The 24,198-nt window shown below is 40.6% G+C and overlaps 1 protein-coding gene across 2 annotated transcripts in view; it reads left to right on the forward strand.

The window, feature by feature from the left end:
• Nucleotides 1–21,558, forward strand: part of rab3gap1 (RAB3 GTPase activating protein subunit 1) — a 134,074-nt gene extending 112,516 nt beyond the window's left edge. The window contains exons 20-25 of one of the 2 annotated variants that reach the window (XM_049563869.1): nt 4,991–5,087; nt 6,481–6,584; nt 7,860–7,975; nt 8,952–9,054; nt 17,433–17,456; nt 21,197–21,558. In XM_049563869.1, the coding sequence (XP_049419826.1) occupies nt 4,991–5,087; nt 6,481–6,584; nt 7,860–7,975; nt 8,952–9,054; nt 17,433–17,456; nt 21,197–21,430 (678 nt within the window). In that variant the 3' untranslated portion in view covers nt 21,431–21,558. The remainder of the gene's footprint in view (nt 1–4,990; nt 5,088–6,480; nt 6,585–7,859; nt 7,976–8,951; nt 9,055–17,432; nt 17,457–21,196) is intronic. The other variant, XM_049563870.1, reaches the window with a different exon arrangement.
• The last annotated feature ends 2,640 nt before the right edge of the window (nt 21,559–24,198 follow it).

Below are 24,198 nucleotides of genomic sequence, written 5' to 3' on the forward strand. Positions count from 1 at the left end.
GGGCTTTTGCTCACCACAACTGCAGAGGCTCCCAGCTTCATTTGAAACAAACTACATTATAGACGGTCCGTTATTTATTAATCCCTCTGTGTGTTTATATATTTACTTTTTATCTGCTCCGTTGTCTTTATAAAGTTAACATATTGCACCGTCATTTCAAACTCAACGCTTGTTTCAAATTAAAAGCCCCTTATAACCTCGGCTGAGAGAATCCCTCCATTTTCTAAATAGGCTTTTATTCTGAAACATTTGTCAGAACTTCCTGTGGAAGATACAGTAGCTTGATAGTTTACCTATGGCGCTTCAAATGTAGCTCCTGCCATCTGCTGACGCTTTTAGGTGACTACAACAACATGTCGGCTGGCACATGAAACAGACTCAAATAATAGTGAAAGTAATAAAAATAGGACAAGAAGAACCCGATGACATCACACACGCCGTGAATGACGACCGGGGATAATTGGTGAGTACCAGCGTGTAGCGTGTACCAGGCATAATGCAAGTCCTGAGTCAGAAATATGTCTGTCAGCGAGTCCTACTCCACCTATTTAGACTCCACCGTAGACAATGGCAGCATTTCCCCGACCACGTAGCAAGCCACAAGCTCCGTGGCTTCTTTCAGACTGATAGGTTTAACGTTATCTCCGTTATTAGAACCAAACGACAGCTGTTGCTGTTTCGGAGCTGAAGGACCAGCGTTCTAAAAGTAACGGAAGTAACTGATGTCTTGTTTGAAAATGTACTAAAGTATTTGATTACTCAAACAGCAAACTAACGCGTTAGGTTACTCGTTACTGCAAAAAGTAATCAAAGTACTCTAACACGTTACTTTGTAACACATTATACCCAACTCTGCTCTACAGTGATGTTTCCTGCCAATTTCCTGACCCTTGACCGATACAGGTCCTTGATGGAGGGAAGGTTAGTCCCAGTAATCCACTCTGCACACCCAATTGTCCGTTTCAGTCTGTTCCTATCCAGTTTGGTGCCAGATCCAATTTTCAGAATAAAACAAATTTCAAAATAAAACACCCCGTTTGACAAATGCGATGTGTATATACATGTGTGTTTATATACATATTAGTTAGTGGTATCTAAACAGAGCGCGAGAGAAATCAACACACACCCACAAACACACACGCACACAAGAAAGAAAGAGAGAGAGAGAGAGAGACATGCACAGAGTGGGCCGGCTATAGGGGGTGGGGGTTGAGGCACACACACGCAAACAGAGAGAGATACCCGTGATGGAAAAACAGCCCCAAATGTGACGGAGACAACAGCTGGGAGTAGAAGTGCTTGTCGACCGGCGTGGAGAAATGCGCATCTGATGTGAACGGGCTCGCGCGTGAATTTCGGTGCGCTGCGCTTTGCAGCACTTCGTTGACAGTGTGGCCCTGGTGTTACAGTTAATGATGCGAGGACTGCATGACTTCTTCACCACTGTGACATCTGTACACCAACCTTCGTTTATGGAGAAGCACGTTCCGCCTCCTTTCATTTTCCCCGAGAGCTCCGTGGTGCAGTCCGCTCAGAAAAGTTGGAATCCCGGCAGTCATAATGCCTGTCCAGCATGTGTTCACTGAGCCAGGTTTCAGTGAAACACAGGGCAGCAGATCTGCTTAAGTCCGAGTTTTTATGAGTTAGGAGCAGCAACCTGTCCATCTTGTTTGCCAGAGAGCGGACATTTGCCAGGTGTATAGACGGGAGTGGAGCGCGTAATCTCTGTTGCCGTCTCCAGCAAATCCCAAGGAGAGCCGCTGCGCCTCCGACCAAAATCTCTGCAATATTTGCTGGGTCAAAAAAACAGAAACTAATTTCCAATGGAGGACTGACCAAAGTTCAAAGTTCCTCTCTGTTGAAGGTGACCAGCGAGGGGGAGCAGGAAGCTAAAAAAACAGACAAAACCAGGAGAAGTACGAGAGAGCGAAGTCTCAAGGCGGCCATCCGCGGCGCTGTCTTGAATGATCCGGCTCTGTTACATTCTCAGCCCATGACCTAGCCATTACAGACATCTATGTGTTTTCCTTGGTGATGCTTACGCTACCTGTTTTCTTGTACAGTTAAAGGTTGGATATTTTGAAGAAGAACCTGTTGGGAAAGATTTAGACTCTCCTCCATAGTAGTCCATTCAGATACATATTCTTACCTGACAGGATGACCTACTCGACATTTATACTGATTGTAGTCCATTGTGGTAGATACAGGATGATCTTCTCCCCATTTATACAGGTATTAGTCTATTGTAATAGATATTTGTACGTGACAGGATGACCTACTCCACATTTATTCAGCAGAAGTCCATTCTGATAGATATTTGTACCTGACAGGATGACCCATTCCACTTTTATACAGGTATAAGTCCATTCTGATAGACATTTGTACCTGACAGAATGTTCTACTCTACATCCGTACAGATAGCAGTCATTGTTATGCCCAGTCTAGGGGACTCTGATCCACCTCACCACCAGGTGGTGATCAGATGACAGCTCTGCTCCTCTCCTCACCCAAGTGTCCAAGACACATGGCCACAGATTTGATGATACAGCCACAAGGTTGATCGTCGATCTTTGCCCAAGGGTGTTCTGGTACCAGGTGCACTTATGAACTTCCCTTTGCTCGAACATGGTGTTCGTAATGGCCAGTCCATGACAAGTCCAATAACAAAACACCACTTTGGTTCAGATCAGGCAGGCTGTTCCTCCCAGTCACCCCCTCCAGGTTTCTCCTTCATTGCCCATGTGAGTGTTGAAGTCCCTCAGGGGAACTGTTGAGTCCCCAGCTGGCACCCCTTGCAGAACACTGCCAAGACACTCCAAGAAGGCCGGGTGCTTCGCACTGTTGTTCAGTGCATACGCACAAACAACAGTCAGAGACCTTCTCTTTGCGACCTGCAGTCGCATCGAGGCCTCTGTTCACCAGTTATGTAGCTATTATCATTCTATTGGGGTAATTTGGATCGAAACATATTTCAATTTATATATATATATATATATATATATATATGTGTGTGTGTGTGTACAGTACAGGCCAAAAGTTTGGACACACCTTCTCATTCAATGCGTTTTCTTTATTTTCATTACTATTTACATTGTAGATTCTCACTGAAGGCATCAAAACTATGAATGAACACATGTGGAGTTATGTACTTAACAAAAAAAGGTGAAATAACTGAAAACATGTTTTATATTCTAGTTTCTTCAAAATAGCCACCCTTTGCTCTGATTACTGCTTTGCACACTCTTGGCATTCTCTCCATGAGCTTCAAGAGGTAGTCACCTGAAATGGTTTCCACTTCACAGGTGTGCCTTATCAGGGTTAATTAGTGGAATTTCTTGCTTTATCAATGGGGTTGGGACCATCAGTTGTGTTGTGCAGAAGTCAGGTTAATACACAGCCGACAGCCCTATTGGACAACTCTTAAAATTCATATTATGGCAAGAACCAATCAGCTAACTAAAGAAAAACGAGTGGCCATCATCACTTTAAGAAATCAAGGTCAGTCAGTCCGGAAAATTGCAAAAACTTTAAATGTGTCCCCAAGTGGAGTCGCAAAAACCATCAAGCGCTACAACGAAACTGGCACACATGAGGCCCGACCCAGGAAAGGAAGACCAAGAGTCACCTCTGCTTCTGAGGATAAGTTCATCCGAGTCACCAGCCTCAGAAATCACAAGTTAACAGCAGCTCAGATCAGAGACCAGATGAATGCCACACAGAGTTCTAGCAGCAGACCCATCTCCAGAACAACTGTTAAGAGGAGACTGCACGAATCAAGCCTTCATGGTCAAATAGCTGCTAGGAAACCACTGCTAAGGAGAGGCAACAAGCAGAAGACATTTGTTTGGGCCAAGAAACACAAGGAATGGACATTAGACCAGTGGAAATCTGTGCTTTGGTCTGATGAGTCCAAATTTGAGATCTTTGGTTCCAACCGCCGTGTCTTTGTGAGATGCAGAAAAGGTGAACGGATGGATTCCACATGCCTGGTTCCCACTGTGAAGCATGGAGGAGGAGGTGTGATGGTGTGGGGGTGTTTTGCTGGTGACACTGTTGGGGATTTATTCAAAATTGAAGGCACACTGAACCAGCATGGCTACCACAGCATCCTGCAGCGACATGCCATCCCATCCGGTTTGCGTTTAGTTGGACGATCATTTATTTTTCAACAGGACAATGACCCCAAACACACCTCCAGGCTGTGTAAGGGCTATTTGACCAAGAAGGAGAGTGATGGAGTGCTGCGGCAGATGACCTGGCCTCCACAGTCACCGGACCTGAACCCAATCCAGATGGTTTGGGGTGAGCTGGACCGCAGAGTGAAGGCAAAGGGGCCAACAAGTGCTAAACACCTCTGGGAACTCCTTCAAGACTGTTGGAAAACCACTTCAGGTGACTACCTCTTGAAGCTCATGGAGAGAATGCCAAGAGTGTGCAAAGCAGTAATCAGAGCAAAGGGTGGCTATTTTGAAGAAACTAGAATATAAAACATGTTTTCAGTTATTTCACCTTTTTTTGTTAAGTACATAACTCCACATGTGTTCATTCATAGTTTTGATGCCTTCAGTGAGAATCTACAATGTAAATAGTCATGAAAATAAAGAAAACGCATTGAATGAGAAGGTGTGTCCAAACTTTTGGCCTGTTCTTATAAACTTAAATTTTTTGATTGATAATAGTTTATTAAATAAAATCATCACCATAAAGTCAGTAGTAAAATCATGGCTTACGCATCTGGTCAGTCTTTTAAGAGCTCAGGTTGTGCAACAATTGAGGCTTGACAGTTTGCCTGCCCCAGTTAGCTGGAACTGCGATGAATTTCCTTTATGGTTCCAGATCAACTGAAAATGTGTCAGACTAACTGAAACAAGCCTTGTGTATTTGGTTAACTCACTTTATGGAAAAGGCCAAATATGTAACTGTGAGAGAGCAGCAAGAAACAAAAGGAAGCAGATGATGTTGAAAACTGAACCTGGGTTTTGTCTTTCAGGTTCTGCACTATTTGACATTGCAGAAACCTGCAGATCTGACCTGCCATCTCCTGCCCTGTATACTCCATGCTGCTGTTCTGAAGTTAAAGGAGGAAGGTGAGTCAAGATAGTTCTGTCGAAAATTTGTTAGAACATCAAACAGTAAAACATATGGGTTCTCAGTACAAGCAAACCACTGTATCAATAAGACCAACACATAGTAATAAATCTGAAACAATTCAAGATAGCAAAAGTTTTTGTAAACAAATTATTTTTTAATATACTTTTTACACTATAAAGGCAATTAGCACAAAAACAAAGAAAAAATATAGAGCAATACATGGTTGGGGAAAAGAAAAGACAATTATGAGGTCATGAGCTGTCTAGTCAAGGCAAATTTTCCTAATTCAAAGTAGGAAATCATACATGATACATACAATAACCATGTAAGATCTGTGTAATTGGCTAAATAAACACCATTTTTTCCATTTTTCTTTTTGAAGTTGTATGGAATAGGTCGCCTGTTCTAGAAGATGCAAGTGTGCAGTGGGACAGTTTTTCTGGAGCCACTATTTTGTAATGGCCTTTTTACTTGCTGCCTGCAAGATCTTTAGTAGATAGGTTTCATCTTTTCTTAATCCGTGAGGGATATGTCCAAGATAAAGGGATGTGAACGTTGTACTAATACTAAAACCCAAAGTATTTGAAATGATTGTTACTTGTACTTCCTTCCAAAAAGTCTGAATAGAAGGACAAGACCAAAAAGTATGGGCAAGGTTGACCATGATTTCTCCACATTCCCTCCAGCAGTGTAGCTGGTTACCAGTTTGTTCAGTTGTGTTTTGTTTGAGTGTGATGAAAAAGCAAATCAGGTTTTTCCAGCAGAAGTCGCTCCAGGTCCTGGAGTTAGTGGAGGTCGACTGTGTTTCCCAGACATTCAGCCACATGTCCTCAGTTATATCAATGTCCAGCTCTTTTCCCCATCGTTGTTTCACGCAATTTGTAGTGTCCCCATTCAGTATTGTGATGCCATGGTATAACTTGCTTATTCCTGTTGTAAATTATACTGGTAGTTCTCACTGGGGGGGACACCAGGCACCATTTGTTGGGACTGTGCCTCAACAAGGGCCTGACCTCATAATAGATCTCCAATTAAAGTATCAAATTGGCTATCTGAAATGATTAATAATTATTACTAATAATTATTAATTATGTTAAATAATGTGACTTAATTTACATTAAATCACCCCGTGGGGCACCATTCCCGATATCAGTCTCATTAAGTTTACTAAACTATCAATTTGGAATTTTGATTAATAATGAAATTAATAACAATAACCAAATTTAATAGCAAAGCCTGAAGGATTTCGGAATTCTTGATGTAGCAGAGGTTGACTATTGATTCAATCTTGTGCAATATTAAACAGACAGCCTGCTGTCTAAAAACTTTGCCATTGTTTTTTTGCCTTTCTCCTCTCCTCTGTCTCCCTTTTGACCCCCTTGCTAACAGAGTCGGTAGAAGACATTCCATCAGTCAGAAAAAACATTCAGCAAGCTGCAAGTCAAGCCAGCAAGCTGCTGCACCCCATCAACCATGACTACAAGAAGTTAGAGGTCAGTGACAGGAGGGAGTGGAAGTTAACTCCACACACTGCTCATTTTTAGAAGGATGAGACATCTCTCTCACTTTGTGTTCAGTCATTCCATTTAACTGCTATGAAACTTTATGCACTGGAGAAGTTGATTGTCCAACACAATTTGACAAATAGTTCACAGCTGTTTAGGTGGCAGAGTTACACTTTTCAGGAAGATGAAATCACTTATAGTCTTCTCTCACTGACAGTTTTGTGTTTTCATTCTCTGAAAACAGACTGAAGGTGTTTCATAGTTTTGGTTCTGTATTCCAGCATATTCTATATGAAAGGAAACAATTCATCAGGTTCATCAGTAAATTGTGTGTAGTATTCAGTGTTTTCTTGTTATAACTCCGCGCCGATGATAGTCTTTGACGGAAGCATTACGTTTTCAGGTTGTCCGTCCGACCTGAGAACCAGGTCCTGACAGTTATATTTTAGCTCTAATTATATTATATATATTGTACTTTTCCAATTGTTTCTGTGATTTATTGCATTTTGTATGACTTTAAATGCTATTAAAAAGACTTAGTCATACTTCTTCTGTTATTATACACATATGATTATTGTCACACATGTATACTGCCAGGTATTAATACATACTTTCAACATATTGTACCGCAGTAACCAGAACTATAACTATAATATTATTACTTCCATTAATGTTGTTGTAAGATACTGTCATTACCTGCATATCTCTCTCTCGCTCTCTCTCTCTCTCTCTCTCTCTCTCTCTCTCTCTCCCTGTGTCATATGGATTACTGTTAATTTATCATGTTGATCTGTTCTGTACGACATCTATTGCACGTCTGTCCGTCCTGGAAGAGGGATCCCTCCTCAGTTGCTCTTCCTGAGGTTTCTACCGTTTTTTTTCCCCCGTTAAAGGGGTTTTTTTGGGGAGTTTTTCCTTATCCGCTGTGAGGGTCTTAAGGACAGAGGGATGTCGTATGCTGTAAAGCCCTGTGAGGCAAATTGTGATTTGTGATATTGGGCTTTATAAATAAAATTGATTGATTGATTGATTGATTGACTTTGAGGGGGGAAAAAAAGACCAAAAAAACAAACATTTGCATATCAACCTTGTTCTCATTGTTTAACTTCAAATCCACTTACAGACTGGACAAAAACTACACATAATCCTTATACATGTGTACCACACTCTATTTGTTTATGTGTTGAAGTCAGAGCATATGTCGTGATATTCCTCCAGGTTCTGTTCTGAGAGAATGTATGTGTGGCCTTTTTCCATTTGTAGGATTTCATTAACCAGCTGATGGCTATGGAGACAGTCATCACCCGAGGTCGCTCGCTCAAGGCCAAGTTTGCAATTTGTGAGGGTGGTAAGGGAGAGGATACAGAGGAGCTAGAGAAGTAAGTTACACATATTTTGTTTTTGTCATTTATGCACATAGTAGGGGTGGAAAATACTAAAAATCTGGTGTTGGTCTGACAATAAGTAATATGGGGCCAGAATCACTGATATTGATTCTGATACCAATACTTTTTATTATTAATAGCGACTTATGTACTTTAACGCAGGAGGAAGCAGTGTGTAATGATTTATAAGGTGAATAATCAGTCTGCTTAAGTAACAGCTAATGTTGACCAATTACAGTCTCGGAGTGTAACTGGTCAACTTCTGAAAGTCTAACATTAACCAATGCTTAAGATTTAATTCGACTAAAATATTGATTGCATTACTGTATACTAAGATATTCCTTGCCTGAGTGTTTCTGAACAGACTCTGCCAGTAAACTCAGTCTCTGTGTCGGGACTCTGGATGCTGTACTGCTTCTCCACAGTAGCGGGAAGCATGTTTTTACAATACTTCAAGTATTTAGAAATGTAGCTATTTCAAGGTGTACATAAATGTGACAGTTTGGCAGTACTCCTAATTGAGTCTGTATGCAGTCAGAGATTTCCTAAATTAAAATTGATCAGTCATTTTCAGAATGTTTTTTTCTAGCAACCTAAAAACAAAGAATAAAGTAATTTCCCTAACAATTTAGTGGGATCCTTTCATTTATAATCTGCACAGATAACATGTTTTGTACCAACCTGTTGTCATTACAAGATTATCAAACACCTGTGCTTTGTGACGCCACTTGGTGTCTCATGTCGATGTACAGGGCATCCTTAGTGTATCTATGTGATGCACAGTTGAAACACATTGTAACATGTGGTTAATGTTGTGAAACGGTCTTGGTTAGGTTTAGGCAACTAAAGTACTTGGTTAGGTTTAAGTTTTAGGCTTTCAGTTTGTTACTTAGCATTATGTTATGTGATGTAAATATGTAATTTTTACTGACTACAGCAGTGCCACTGGAATCATGTTGTCTCTCTCCAGGTTTGTCAGCTCCCTGCTCGAAGAACCAGAGGTGGTGGTGGTTGGAGCTGGCCAGGGGCCAGCTGGTGGCATCATCCATAGGCTGTTTGTCAATGCTCAGAGGGTAAGCAGCCTCACTCTGGGTCCCTCTCTCCTGCTTCATGTCACATTTTATCAGGGGTGGTTATCTCTTTAAATGGTTATGCTAGCCTGTATCTTAAAAATACGACAAGACCAGGTATTGTAATATACAGAAAGATTTCCATGTGGCTAGGTTTCATTTCATGTTTGGAAATAGAAGCAAAATTGAAAGCTAATTACACAGATAGGTTGCTTCAACTGATCATCATCTCTGCATCATGGCTGTCTGACAGTGGTTTGATGGCATCACCTTGCTTACAGCTGCAGAGACAGAGATTTGCATTTGAATCTTAGGACTGAGACTTTTTACATGCATCTGGTGCCTTGGAGCCAACTTGAAGTACAAATTAATTTCCCATGTACTTGAGGCTGGCATGTATAGTGTCTGTAGCAATGTAGTAATCCAAGTGAATCTGTGTAAATCAAAAAAAATACTGCGTGGTTGTCACCGTCAGTACAATTTCATAAACCTTTTAGAACATCATAATAAAAATTTTAATGAGCGTTCACATAGAGGATGTGTTGTTGGAGCCTTCTGTCATCTTGCTCATAGATGAATGATCCCAGTCAGCTCCACACAGTGAAATGCATTGATCTTAAACTTCTTCCATACCTTTCCTCTGCCTGCCTGACTGACAGCTCAAACAACACATACAAAAAAAACGTGTTTATAAAACACATGGAATTCTCCCACTGTTCTCTTTTCTCCTCACATCCCTTGCGGAGATGGGGCTAGCAACAAAACTCCACCTAATGGAGGCTGGGCGCCCCAGATTAAAACGTCCAACAAACACAGCCTCAGCACTATCCCTTTAAGCAACATTTTTGTTGATTTTTCGGCCCTTACAGGTGTGAGATTTTTTTTTCTGTGATGTCAGCCAGTGCTGGGAAATGGATTGTAACTATATGAAACACATCTGTATCTCTAAAGTAATATACACCAACTATAATAAAATAAATCAATACAATACAAGAACCTAACATTAGATTAAATAGTAATTTGCCCTGGGTCATCAGCCATATCTGCTGTGGATAATGTACTGTATGAGAGCAAGTTTTATTTATTACTGAGGAATTGTTGACTGTTGTATCTGCACAGCATGCATTCTCACAACCCTGACAGAGTCAACAACCAAACAACTCCAAAGGATATTTGTAATAAGCATCCTGTCATCAAGGGTTCACAAAATAACTCCCCTTCAACACATTGTTTCTGCCTGAGTGCCATCTCCTGCATCAGGTTAAGAAAGCTCCAGAGTTCCCCTGTATATCAGCAGCTATAGGGATCATTCCAGAATCAGGGAAGTGTGATAACTGCTGTTACTCCCTGACCTAAAAGTAAGACCAAAGTTGTGTCAACCTGAGGATTTTTGGCCAGTTAGAACTGATTTCCTAGTCTGAGACACTTGATAACGACAGCCTCAAAACAATTGTTTAGGCCGACAGAAACTAGCAGGGTTCCGACAGTTTAGTGGGAAAACATAAGGAATCAACATTGCAGTCTCTGCTTCATCTGACATTCTTGTAGATTATTGCATTACAGAGGCTTAAAGGCTGAGAGTGTAAGATTAAGGGGGATTTTGTGGCATTTCGTGGTGAGGATTGCAGATTGCAACCAGCTGAAATTTCTCCTGGTTAGAATAGCTGACTTATCCATAGAGATCCCATCCTCTCCAAAACAAACAGATCAGATGATTTAAACCGGAAGACTGTCAGAGCTTTGATGTTAGAAAAAAATGTGTTTTTCCGACACTGCTTGTCGCAAAGCGGCTGCTAACTATGGTGGCTGATGTGAAAATAAATGTCCCTGTCTGGTGCCAGTGTTTGGATTGTCTGTTCTGGGCTACTGTAGAAACATGGGAGTGCAACATGGCAATTGCTGTGAGTGAGGACTTGCTCACTATATAGATAGAAATGGCTCATTCTAGGTTAATGAGAACACAGCGATTCATATTTTCAGGTAATTGTAAACTAATGAACAAATACTTATTGCTCAGTGAGTCAATAAATCAAACATTTATTTGTCACATGGAATTATACGAGGTACAACTTCAGTGAAATGTGATTCCATCAGCTTCTTTAAATTGTTCACTGTAATTTAGTCCTTTTTTGCGTGTTCTTACATTGTTGGCTGCTGCTTTATAATTAGGGGCCGGGCTGCCAGGACCCTATTGTTATCCTGCATGTTCTTCTTCTTCTTGTTCTTCTTCTTCTTCCGAGGAAATCCTACTTCCCATGCGCAAAAAATCACCAAACTTTGCACAAAGGTCCAGCCCCATGCCAGATTGCCTCAGCTGTAAAAACAGGCCAATAGTCCTGATGGTGGCGCTACAGCAAGCCTCTAAAGTTCAAAATTTTGAAAATTCACAACAAATCAACCATATGTGCTACAGATTTGCAACTTTCACCAAAATGTAGCCTCAATACTGAAGAAACATTTGTACATTTAAACCTATTGCAAATTATGAAGTCCATCACTCTGGTTTTTTTTTTCTCAAAAAACTGTAAAACTTATTAAACCTATCTCCTCCCACAATTTTTGCTCAATTGACACCAGAGCATCTTCAGACTGTCCTACACAAACGATCCACAAAGATTTTTGATTTATTGAAAATTGAGCCTACAGTGCATCAAAATGTTTGACTGTAAACAGTATTGTAAACATGTACTTGCAAATTCTTGCTAAATACATTTTCAATGTTCATTAAAAAAAATGACAACATTTTGGAGTCATGGTAGATGATGTTTGGAAAATATCAGAATTTTATCTCAAAAACTGATTTTTTTACAGCATTTTGAATTTTGCTTTCATGCGAACAATTGGAGTCAATGCAAAAATGGCTTTTTAAACATCAGTTTTTCACTTATGGAGCCAATAAATCATTGTTAAAAACACATTACCAACATCACCATGCTGTCTAGATGCAATTTGTGTATTTTTGGATTTTTGTCTTAATAACTGAATTTTTGACAGCCGTTTGAAATCTGCCTTTACACACTAACAGTTGCTGTCTTGCACACAGGTGACTGGCTTAGTCAATTTGTGAAGCCACATGTGACATTTCCGTTTGCCAATTAGCTCAGTGAGATAGAGGATGGTTCTTGGTGTTAAAGATTGTGAGTTCAGGCCTCAGCTCGTGCAACATTTCCACGTGAGAAATCTACCCAAACTTTTCATAAAGGTCCAGTCCCATGCCAGATGTCCTCAACTGGAAACACAAGACAATAGTCCTGATAGTGGCGCTACAGCAAGCCTCTAAATTTCAAAACTTTGAAAATTCATAAAAAATCAACCATATGTGCTACAGCTTTGGAACTTTCACTTTGAAATTTGCTTTTCCATGGCATGGATGGCTACTGTCTGGCACCCTGATGCTTGGCTTAATCAATTTGTGAAGCCACACATGAACTGTCACTTGCCAATTAGCTCAGTGAGATAGTCTCAGTAGTTGTGAGTTCAAGCCTCAGCTAAGGCAGAACGGACATTCTGATGTGAAAGTCCTATGTTCAGGCATCATGCTATGTGGATTAGAGACTACTAAGGTTAAAATAATTACGATCCAGGCAGTTTCGCGGAGAGACAAATACTCTTTATCAACCCTTTTCCCTGTTTATTGGGCTTAGCTATCAGTCAATATGCAGAGTCTATCCAATAGCTACTTTTACATTTTAAAAAATGTTTTCATCTTTGTCACCATGGATAATGTTTAGCTTTAAGCTAGATCAGGTCAGTTTGTTCATAATTGCTAGCAGTTAATGTTATTCTTACTTTTGTAGAGACATAAATTCAAGGTCTGGAACTGGGCCAGAAAGCTCGCGACCTCGTTCCCTTCTTCTCGAACAAACTTTCTTTGTTTTCTATTAGATATCAAAAACTCAAATACTCAGAGGTCAAAAAATCCCTGGAGACACGTAGAATCAGATGCAACTGAGTTTAATGTGCTCGCAGGCAACAAACACATCACAACTCAATGAGTCAAGCTCCGGAGCAGGACTGGAATTTCTTTGTCTGTGCACTCGTTTTTATTGTGAAGATTTCTGCTGAGTCTTCTTTTTCTTTAACCCTACCCACTTGGCGCTGACCATAACGGTCCACTTGGGCTCGTAATGCTTTCCTGGGCAGTCTAGGCCCGCCTCCTCTAGAGTCATATCAGGACAAGCTAGAATTCCCCTAACTTTCCACCAATGTTTCTGAGCCCATCCTCATGCTATTTTTAAAAAATGATGCACAGTGAATCCTAGGTACTTCTCCACCACAATGCTTAAGTGCTCAATGAGTGTATGTGTGTGTCATAGGAATACATGAAATAATAAACCAGTGTGTGTCTTGTCAGTGCACGGAGTACATTGCTTCAACACGTATCTTTAACGTATCTTTATCTGATCACTTCAGCCACTCATCCACAATTTGAAGGGCATGCCATAATTATATGATGTAACTTCTGTGTTGTGATATGCTTTGTTTTAGTGTGTGTATTACATTCTTCACATGGGCTTTTACATATACCACACATTCAGTGTTTTATGATGAAATAGATTATGACTTCTTAAGACAGGGACCATTGAGCTGCTGGTTTAGTGCTGGGTCAGACATCAGTGTTTAACAATGTTATTGAAGCTACAGGGAACAGAATAACAAACATATTTATAAAAAAGAAACATCAGTATGGGATTTAGAAAGAGTAATTTGGCAAGTATCACCAATCCATTCTGAAAAGTAGCTTCTGTCCTAAAAACAGTTTTATCAATGAATTCCACCTAGGAGTTCAATGCTCTAAAACTGGCTTTTTCTCGGGTATGGGATGAGCACCTCTTTGTTAGGAAAAACTGTTCTTTTTGTATAAGGTAGTGCAATGGCAGATTAAAAGTCTTAACCTTGGATCAAAGATGTACCCCTGTCTTGAAAACATATATACACTATAAGGGAAGGTCTCCAGTTGTCTAAAATATCCAATGTGCCAATCTGGCATCCACAAACATCTCACTTTGTCTGACTAAAGTTCCAAAACCATGATAAAGCAAGATTTGAGGAGGATATCCTCGAATCTGTGAAGGTAACTCCAACACTGATGCCTGAAACAATCAATCCATCATGAAATAGTTGTGGATTAATAATGTGTTTGACCTATTGATTTATTGACTAATCATTGCAGCTGTAGAATTCCTATAATGAGCTAGAAGAAGTTTTAAACATATATACCGCAGAGTTGTCTCTTGCTAATTAGCTCAGTGAGATATAGCATAGTCTCTTATGCTTAGAATGCCACCTTTTTTTCATCTTCCTACACTCTGCTTGTTGCTCAGAATTGCCTAATTTTGCCTAAAATTGCCCGGCCCCGACCATTGATTGGATGGTTTTGGTAATTCATGGTTTCTGGCTGTGGAATGATTTAACTCTCCACACATCCCAACCTTGACAGCCATATGGTCACTCCTCCCAAACATGTGCAGTGACTCCGCTCTGCGGCCACCTCTGAACGGTGTGTAGCAGTGATCCACAGCAGGAAGAGGGCAGCACCTTACATTCACACAGATACACCGGTCTTTATTCACCATAAAGCACACGTCTTCTCTTCGTCTCTCCCAGAGTCCTCTGCTCTGTCAAATCAACACTAAGAAAAGAGCCTCCTGGCTGAATGATGCTGTCCAGGATTTAACCAAGTTTCAGTGAGCTCATGTCTGTTTCTTCTCCATATTTCCTCGATGTGAACTTATGTTTACATTTGAAAACCTTGCCCTGGCTAGATAGCACCTAGCTAAGTAGAAGTCAGCAGGAGGAGAGTTTACAGACTGCTGAGTTGATTTACTCATCCTGATGATGAATGACTTGCAGCCACACTGTCCAATGACAACCACAAAAAGCACCAGCAACACTTGCAAAATAGACATAAGAACATAAATTTAGTGAGGCGACTGGAGGCATCTGCACCTACATCATTTTCCATTATTATATTCCATATCTCCCACTATATCCCTAAATCCTACACACTGGACCTTTAAGTCTCTTTGTCTGTAGTCTGTAGTGAACATTATGATGTCTCAAGGCAAGATAGAGATGCTTGTTGAAAATTGCTGCATGCTGCATACTGCATATCTCACAGTGTCTTCAAATTTTTAATGAAGACAGTGGGATCCTCCTCAAGCCAGTGACTCTACTCAACACATTTAGGGTGCTCTGAGTTCATATTTTTTCAAATGTAGGTTGTGAGACATTTCTCACTCTCATTTCTGCACATGTTTAAGTTGAAGCTACAGTTATACACAACTTCCTCAGTCAAGTTGGTGCTTTCAGCAGCTTTTTCACAGACTTGTGGCTGACTCACCAGTCTCTTTACCCCATTATTGCTTTTACTTTTACTTTTGGTTTTCCATAAATGTGCTATATATACTATAAATGCTGATACTGTAGGACACATTGTGTATCGGGATATGTTTTTATTAGATTGGCATTAAAAATCTAAATAAAGGGATATACAGGTAATTGTACTTTATATTTCTAAGGCAACTATCTTTTTCCTGAGCTCTCAGCTGCATCTGATCTTCTTCAGTAGATCCCACTTTCAAATTAGTTTCCAAGGTCGAGAATGAACTTCAAGTCCGGGTAAAGCAAAAATAAATATGTGTAATGAGTTTGTCACACCACAGCAACATGTGTCATCAAGCACCCAGCCACATCTGAATGATTAAAAAAGTTGCCAAATTTGTGAAATTACTTTCAAAATTTTCAATGAATAGGCAATATTCTCTGCTCTGAGACACTGTGGGCATGTCTGCAGATTGCGCTGAAGCCAAGCCCACTCACAGGAAAGCTGCAGCCTCTTTAAATTTGTAGCACTACAATGGATGCTCCATCCAGTAGCCTTATAGGATTTGTACAGCAAATTCTTAGCCAGAGGAAATTGAACTGTTTTTGGTTTCCAATTAAAGTTACATTTCTGAAATTGAGAGAATCTAGAGTTAGTCCGATTTTTTTTTTTTAAGTTCACCCAGGCCCAGTTCTAATGCTGTTCATTGATTCCAGCTCTTATTGATTCCTTTTTCTTATTCTTGACATATGTCAGCAAAAAGAAATCAAAATTGTTCAAAGCAGAAACCTCCTTTAATATCTGCTGATTGGGGTTGCCACAGTCATAAATACAGCAAACAGAGTCAGAATAAGTCTTCTGATAACCATTTTCCACCAATATGGAAATGCTTCCACTCTGGTGTCCACACCTAATTTTGAACCTTTCGGAGCATTTCGACCAAAAATAAAGTGGTTCAAACCCAAAAAGTTGGTTCTCAGCTGGAACCAAAAAATACCAGGTTTTTCTTAATATGAAGTCAGTGAGCGTGTCATATTCAAATAGTTTGAAAGAGAGGATGGAGAAGGCAACAATGGAGAAGTCGAGAGAAACTGTCAGAAGAAAAAGTGCAGTGATCTCACTAATAGTTGGTCCGTGTTTGTTTTTCGGGCACTGTTTGCGACATGGTTGCGCGTTCACAATTCTCCTCTGCTCTCTGTATCGTGCACGGTGGAGTTCCACCCGGATGTACACACACACACACACACACACACTCAGACAGGTGCGCCCATACAGGTGAGAACACTAGAGCACAGCTTGGGCTGCATTTTCCTGACTGAACCCGACCCGAATCCGAGACAGTTATAACTGAGCCCCGACCGAACCTGACAGACTTAATGATTTCTAAGTCCGACCCAAGCCTGATGCAGTTTGTTACCTGACATAGTTATTATTATGGACAGTTTGTAAATGACCATCACAAGACTGCTGTTACGCACAGTCAAACATGCCACTCGTGCAGCAGCGCAGCACGGCACTGTATGCCTCACTCAATTGGAGTGGAGCCTGTGTTGCGTTCAGGCGTTGTCGTGTAAATAACAAATTCCAGCACTCAAAAAAAGGTTAAGCTTGGGCACACACTGTTGGGTGATAATAAGCAATATAATCCACAATTTTGCTGCTGCTGTTTATTGTGCACTGTGCAGCACCTTCTGTTGATTACACATCCTTGATTACATTGGTTCCCCTCAAAACTGTTGAAAATGCAGGCTGGTTCACTAAATGGCACTAAAGTTCCACAGAAACCTGAACGGAACCAGTTCAAGAACCACAGCTAATTTGGTGGTAAAGGGATATCAGTATAGCTGTGATACTGTCATGCAGTTCACAGCTTATCAATTTCCATTCTACACTAATGTGCAACTACTGCTCCTTAGCATTACAATACACAGTATATGCATGGGTATGCTTGTGTGGTAATGGGCAGTCAAACAGACACAAATATGTGCTTTTTCTTTTTTTGTTGTCCATCCGACTATATTTTTGTGTTGTTTCTTCCTCTGCTGCTTACGTCAAGCTGGCTGACTTCACCAGTGACGAGGTAACCATGAGCAATGAGACTTTTTCTTCCAACAACCAGTATACCCCTACCCCTCTAGATTCCCTTAGTAAAATTCCAACAGCAAACACACACAGAATTACACAAGTTCACTCCCAGAGTTTTGGACCCTAATGTTAACTTATCATGCAAACGCACATGCAGTACATGTGAATATTCATTGGGTACTAGAAGTCCTGCATGAGTCCATCCCCAACCAAGCACACACAGACACATGCATAGCCACTTTCTCCTTTAAAGCCCCCATCAGTTTCTTAGATGACAACACCTAGAATAAATTAAACCCCATAAAAACCTTTCTTAAGCACAAACAGACCTTTTTCATACAATTCTTAACAGTGTATTTTATCTTCATTTTCTTTCATATTTGTCCAATGTGACCTGCTTTCACAGCAGGGAATTTTTGATGACATGGAGGTTTGCACTGCAAAATATTATACCTGTTGTAGTTTTAGTCTTACTGTTCTTGTGTCACACTTATAGAAAACTGTTGTTTGATGTCCTGTAGCTCCCGCCTAGCTACTTTGTGTCTTTGCACTCCTCCTGATTAACACACCCCCACCACAATAAATAGATAGGCACATAGAACCAAATCACTCAAAGCCACTCCACTCCACTCCACTCCCTTTCCTTTACTGTCCTTAAATTTAGGAGAGATATTGGTATATGTATTCAGCTTCCCTTTTTCCTTCCTCCTCTGGAGAAGCCTGGACCAGGGGAAGAGTTTCTTGGCTAAACCGCTTTTCCACTGCGCACACACAGACACACACACAGACACACACGCACACACACACACACACACACACACACACACACACACACACAGACAGACAGACAGACAGACAGACAGACAAACAAACAAAAAAAACCACTAACACCCACTATCTGGCTTTTTAATGTGATGGGAAAGATTACAATTGGCATTCACAACTGGCTCCAGCTGTGATTGGCATTGATGGAAACACAACACCCAGTTGAATGCACAAATTTTAGCCCCTTAACCGGTGAGATGCAGTGACGCACTCCCCAACATACCATCCATCTCCTCTCAAGCAGCACTTAAACATTGTTCCAATTTAGTCTGTACTTAGTTTGAAAGGGAGACTGAATATGTCAGAGATATATAATAACAAGTAACCAACCGAAAGTTTTCACATGCCTCCATACTGCTTTCTACGGTTTACTAACCTTATACCACGGGCCAGACAAAGCTGAATTTTAAAAATAAAAGCCCCTAGATGATTATCTAATCAAATTTAAAACTTTTTTTTTTTCAAATTCTCAGTTGTAGTGAGTTACTATATATACACATATATATATATATATATATATATATATATATATATATATATATTTTTTTTTTTTTATTTTTTTTTTTCAAATTCTCAGTTGTAATGAGTTACTATGTACAGGCCAAAAGTTTGGACACACCTTCTCATTCAATGCGTTTTCTTTATTTTCATGACTATTTACACTGTAGATTCTCACTGAAGGCATCAAAACTATGAATGAACACATGTGGAGTTATGTACTTAACAAAAAAAGGTGAAATAACTGAAAACATGTTTTATATTCTAGTTTCTTCAAAATAGCCACCCTTTGCTCTGATTACTGCTTTGCACACTCTTGGCATTCTCTCCATGAGCTTCAAGAGGTAGTCACCTGAAATGGTTTCCACTTCACAGGTGTGCCTTATCAGGGTTAATTAGTGGAATTTCTTGCTTTATCAATGGGGTTGGGACCATCAGTTGTGTTGTGCAGAAGTCAGGTTAATACACAGCCGACAGCCCTATTGGACAACTCTTAAAATTCATATTATGGCAAGAACCAATCAGCTAACTAAAGAAAAACGAGTGGCCATCATTACTTTAAGAAATGAAGGTCAGCCAGTCCGGAAAATTGCAAAAACTTTAAATGTGTCCCCAAGTGGAGTCGCAAAAACCATCAAGCGCTACAACGAAACTGGCACACATGAGGACCGACCCAGGAAAGGAAGACCAAGAGTCACCTCTGCTTCTGAGGATAAGTTCATCTGAGTCACCAGCCTCAGAAATCGCAAGTTAACAGCAGCTCAGATCAGAGAGCAGATGAATGCCACACAGAGTTCTAGCAGCAGACCCATCTCTAGAACAACTGTGAAGAGGAGACTGCGCGAATCAGGCCTTCATGGTCAAATAGCTGCTAGGAAACCACTGCTAAGGAGAGGCAACAAGCAGAAGAGATTTGTTTGGGCCAAGAAACACAAGGCATGGACATTAGACCAGTGGAAATCTGGGCTTTGGTCTGATGAGTCCAAATTTGAGATCTTTGGTTCCAACCGCTGTGTCTTTGTGAGATGCAGAAAAGGTGAACGGATGGATTCCACATGCCTGGTTCCCACTGTGAAGCATGGAGGAGGAGGTGTGATGGTGTGGGGGTGTTTTGCTGGTGACACTGTTGGGGATTTATTCAAAATTGAAGGCACACTGAACCAGCATGGCTACCACAGCATCCTGCAGCGACATGCCATCCCATCCGGTTTGCGTTTAGTTGAACGATCATTTATTTTTCAACAGGACAATGACCCCAAACACGCCTCCAAGCTGTGTAAGGGCTATTTGACCAAGAAGGAGAGTGATGGAGTGCTGCGGCAGATGACCTAGCCTCCACAGTCACCGGACCTGAACCCAATCCAGATGGTTTGGGGTGAGCTGGACCGCAGAGTGAAGGCAAAGGGGCCAACAAGTGCTAAACACCTCTGGGAACTCCTTCAAGACTGTTGGAAAACCATTTCAGGTGACTACCTCTTGAAGCTCATGGAGAGAATGCCAAGAGTGTGCAAAGCAGTAATCAGAGCAAAGGGTGGCTATTTTGAAGAAACTAGAATATAAAACATGTTTTCAGTTATTTCACCTTTTTTTGTTAAGTACATAACTCCACGTGTTCATTCATAATTTTGATGCCTTCAGTGAGAATCTACAATATAAATAGTCATGAAAATAAAGAAAACGCATTGAATGAGAAGGTGTGTCCAAACTTTTGGCCTGTACTGTATATATACATATATATATATATACATATACATATATAGAGAGAGAGCGAGAGAGAGGGAGAGAGAGAGAGAGAGAGAGAGAGAGAGAGAGAGAAATTATGAAAATATATAGAAATGATGAAAAAAACACAGTGTTCAAAAAAAGTGGAAAGCAGAGTCATAGCAGAAATGTCTTTAAAGGGCTGACCAGTTTGACATTTGAATGGTTTTTGTACCTGAAAGTGTGCAGATGTCAGAAATTCAAAGTGGGATAGATAAAAACTTGCAGTCAAAAGAAAGAACAAGGGGTCAGAGGCAATCTACAGTCTGGAAAATTAAAAATAGTATAGTAGTATTGGATAATAGTATCAAACTATTTACATTTTATTAATTGTAATGAATATTTTTGATATTTAAACCACTAAGTTTAAAATCCAGACAGAATATTCAAAAGGTAACAGTTGAAGGAAGTCAAAGTATTGCAACACAAACTTTATTACTGGCTTTGGTCTTTCATTAATTGTTGAATTAAAAAAACTCCAAGTTTATTCGTTGTGAAAATGTAAATTTGAGCTAGCTTATGTGTGATTTTTACCATAAACTGGTGTGTCAGGCTCCACTTTTTTCAAACTATATACAGACCTCTTCAGCATCTTCTCTGTCTAACTTTTCATTGCCGTTAAGTAACATTTCACCCTATGTCCTCCCTTAGGCTGCTCTCCTGGCACCACTGGATGAAGACATGGGGCATGACAGAAAGACGACTGGAGGAAGCAATAAAGTGCCTGACTTCCCTCCTCCTGCAGGCAGAGAAATTGTGTTGCGTACATGTGTTCCTCGGCCAGCACCATACTCCAGAGCTCTGCCTCAGCGGCTATTCTGTGTGTTGATGAGGGAGGAGTTCAGGCTGGCAGGGGCCTTCTCTTCAGACACTAATTTCTTCTAAGACCAAAAACCTATCACATAATATTTGATCTGAAAACATGTTCCATTTGCTCACCCCCTTGAAACCAGAACTTGAAGAGCAGTGAAAGACGGAGAGTGGCACATTAAAAAAATGATTCTCTGTTGGTCCTCTGTTGGTTAATGAGTTTGTTTGTGGGTACAAATGCTTGTTCAGTGAATGTTTTTATTCAGGCATAACATACAGTACAGGCCAAAAGTTTGGACACACCTTCTCATTCAATGCGTTTTCTTTATTTTCATGACTATTTACATTGTAGATTCTCACTGAAGGCATCAAAACTATGAATGAACACATGTGGAGTTATGTACTTAACAAAAAAAGGTGAAATAACTGAAAACATGTTTTATATTCTAGTTTCTTCAAAATGGCCACCCTTTGCTCTGATTACTGCTTTGCACACTCTTGGCATTCTCTCCATGAGCTTCAAGAGGTAGTCACCTGAAATGGTTTTCCAACAGTCTTGAAGGAGTTCCCAGAGGTGTTTAGCACTTGTTGGCCCCTTTGCCTTCACTCTGCGGTCCAGCTCACCCCAAACCATCTGGATTGGGTTCAGGTCCGGTGACTGCGGAGGCCAGGTCATCTGCCGCAGCACTCCATCACTCTCCTTCTTGGTCAAATAGCCCTTACACAGCTTGGAGGTGTGTTTGGGGTCATTGTCCTGTTGAAAAATAAATGATCGTCCAACTAAACGCAAACCGGATGGGATGGCATGTCGCTGCAGGATGCTGTGGTAGCCATGCTGGTTCAGTGTGCCTTCAATTTTGAATAAATCCCCAACAGTGTCACCAGCAAAACACCCCCACACCATCACACCTCCTCCTCCATGCTTCACAGTGGGAATCAGGCATGTGGAATCCATCCGTTCACCTTTTCTGCGTCTCACAAAGACACGGCGGTTGGAACCAAAGATCTCAAATTTGGACTCATCAGACCAAAGCACAGATTTCCACTGGTCTAATGTCCATGCCTTGTGTTTCTTGGCCCAAACAAATCTCTTCTGCTTGTTGCCTCTTCTTAGCAGTGGTTTCCTAGCAGCTATTTGACCATGAAGGCCTGATTCGCGCAGTCTCCTCTTCGCAGTTCTAGAGATGGGTCTGCTGCTAGAACTCTGTGTGGCATTCATCTGCTCTCTGATCTGAGCTGCTGTTAACTTGCGATTTCTGAGGCTGGTGACTCGGATGAACTTATCCTCAGAAGCAGAGGTGACTCTTGGTCTTCCTTTCCTGGGTCGGTCCTCATGTGTGCCAGTTTCGTTGTAGCGCTTGATGGTTTTTGCAACTCCACTTGGGGACACATTTAAAGTTTTTGCAATTTTCCGGACTGACTGACCTTCATTTCTTAAAGTAATGATGGCCACTCGTTTTTCTTTAGTTAGCTGATTGGTTCTTGCCATAATATGAATTTTAAGAGTTGTCCAATAGGGCTGTCGGCTGTGTATTAACCTGACTTCTGCACAACACAACTGATGGTCCCAACCCCATTGATAAAGCAAGAAATTCCACTAATTAACCCTGATAAGGCACACCTGTGAAGTGGAAACCATTTCAGGTGACTACCTCTTGAAGCTCATTGAGAGAATGCCAAGAGTGTGCAAAGCAGTAATCAGAGCAAAGGGTGGCTATTTTGAAGAAACTAGAATATAAAACATGTTTTCAGTTATTTCACCTTTTTTTGTTAAGTACATAACTCCACATGTGTTCATTCATAGTTTTGATGCCTTCAGTGAGAATCTACAATGTAAATAGTCATGAAAATAAAGAAAAGGCATTGAATGAGAAGGTGTGTCCAAACTTTTGGCCTGTACTGTATCTGTGTTGGTTATGTATCTCCAGCCAACACCCTAATGAGCGTTGCTATCTGAAATGAGAGAGATCACTTTATGTAACTTTAGTTGGTCCTTGTGGCATTGCAAAAAGGGTAAAAATTCCCAGCATCACACAGGCAAGGGGCACATTTAGATTTCTTGTACTACAGACTGCTGTAATTTCACTGTGCACAATGGCAAATATCAAGCAGTTTTGATATAGAAGCAATTTAAAATGAAGTGTTACCAAATGTAATCTGTTTATGAGTGGGCAACTTAAAACTGAGCTAAAAGATGCAAGTGCTGTAGTTACAAGTGAAAAGGGTGAGAGTAAAATCTTTTCATCCTCACACTGATGCACTGCATCCTCATCGATATCACACAGACACATTTTTTCCTCTCAGCTCTGGCCTTGCCAAAACACCGTAACCACTGTTTTTCACATAAGATGTTGCTCTGTTGTTGTAGTGTAACTGAGTAAAAGAAACTATCAAAATGACATTATTTTTGCAATTTCCCTATAACTGGCCACATGCTAAGTGATAGCATAACTTCATACCATTATTCTCTCCTTGTGTTGTTGTGCACAGAACAGGTTTATTGATCCTGCTTGTTAATGTGCTATTTGCAGTTCAGCGCTAGGTCATAGGCTTGAAAAGTTGCTGATACCTAACAGGAGGGTTCTAGACAGGAATGCTTGTTGACAATACATGAGTGCAATTACACAGCAGTCAATCCTGCTCTAAAGTACAATTACATACTTAATGTTAGAAAAATATTGCTTTACTTATCACAGCAGAAGACAGTGTGATTATTCTTAAGTTTGCTTTCATTTAAATGAAAAATAATTCTATCATGTGAACCAATGCTTTGTAGGTGTAATACTGATGTACATTAACAAGTGATGTGTCAAGTCGTTTGTTTTCATGTGCAATATGTGTAC

Source organism: Epinephelus fuscoguttatus, linkage group LG20 (genome assembly GCF_011397635.1).
Source record: "Epinephelus fuscoguttatus linkage group LG20, E.fuscoguttatus.final_Chr_v1".
Taxonomy (NCBI): domain Eukaryota; kingdom Metazoa; phylum Chordata; class Actinopteri; order Perciformes; family Serranidae; genus Epinephelus; species Epinephelus fuscoguttatus.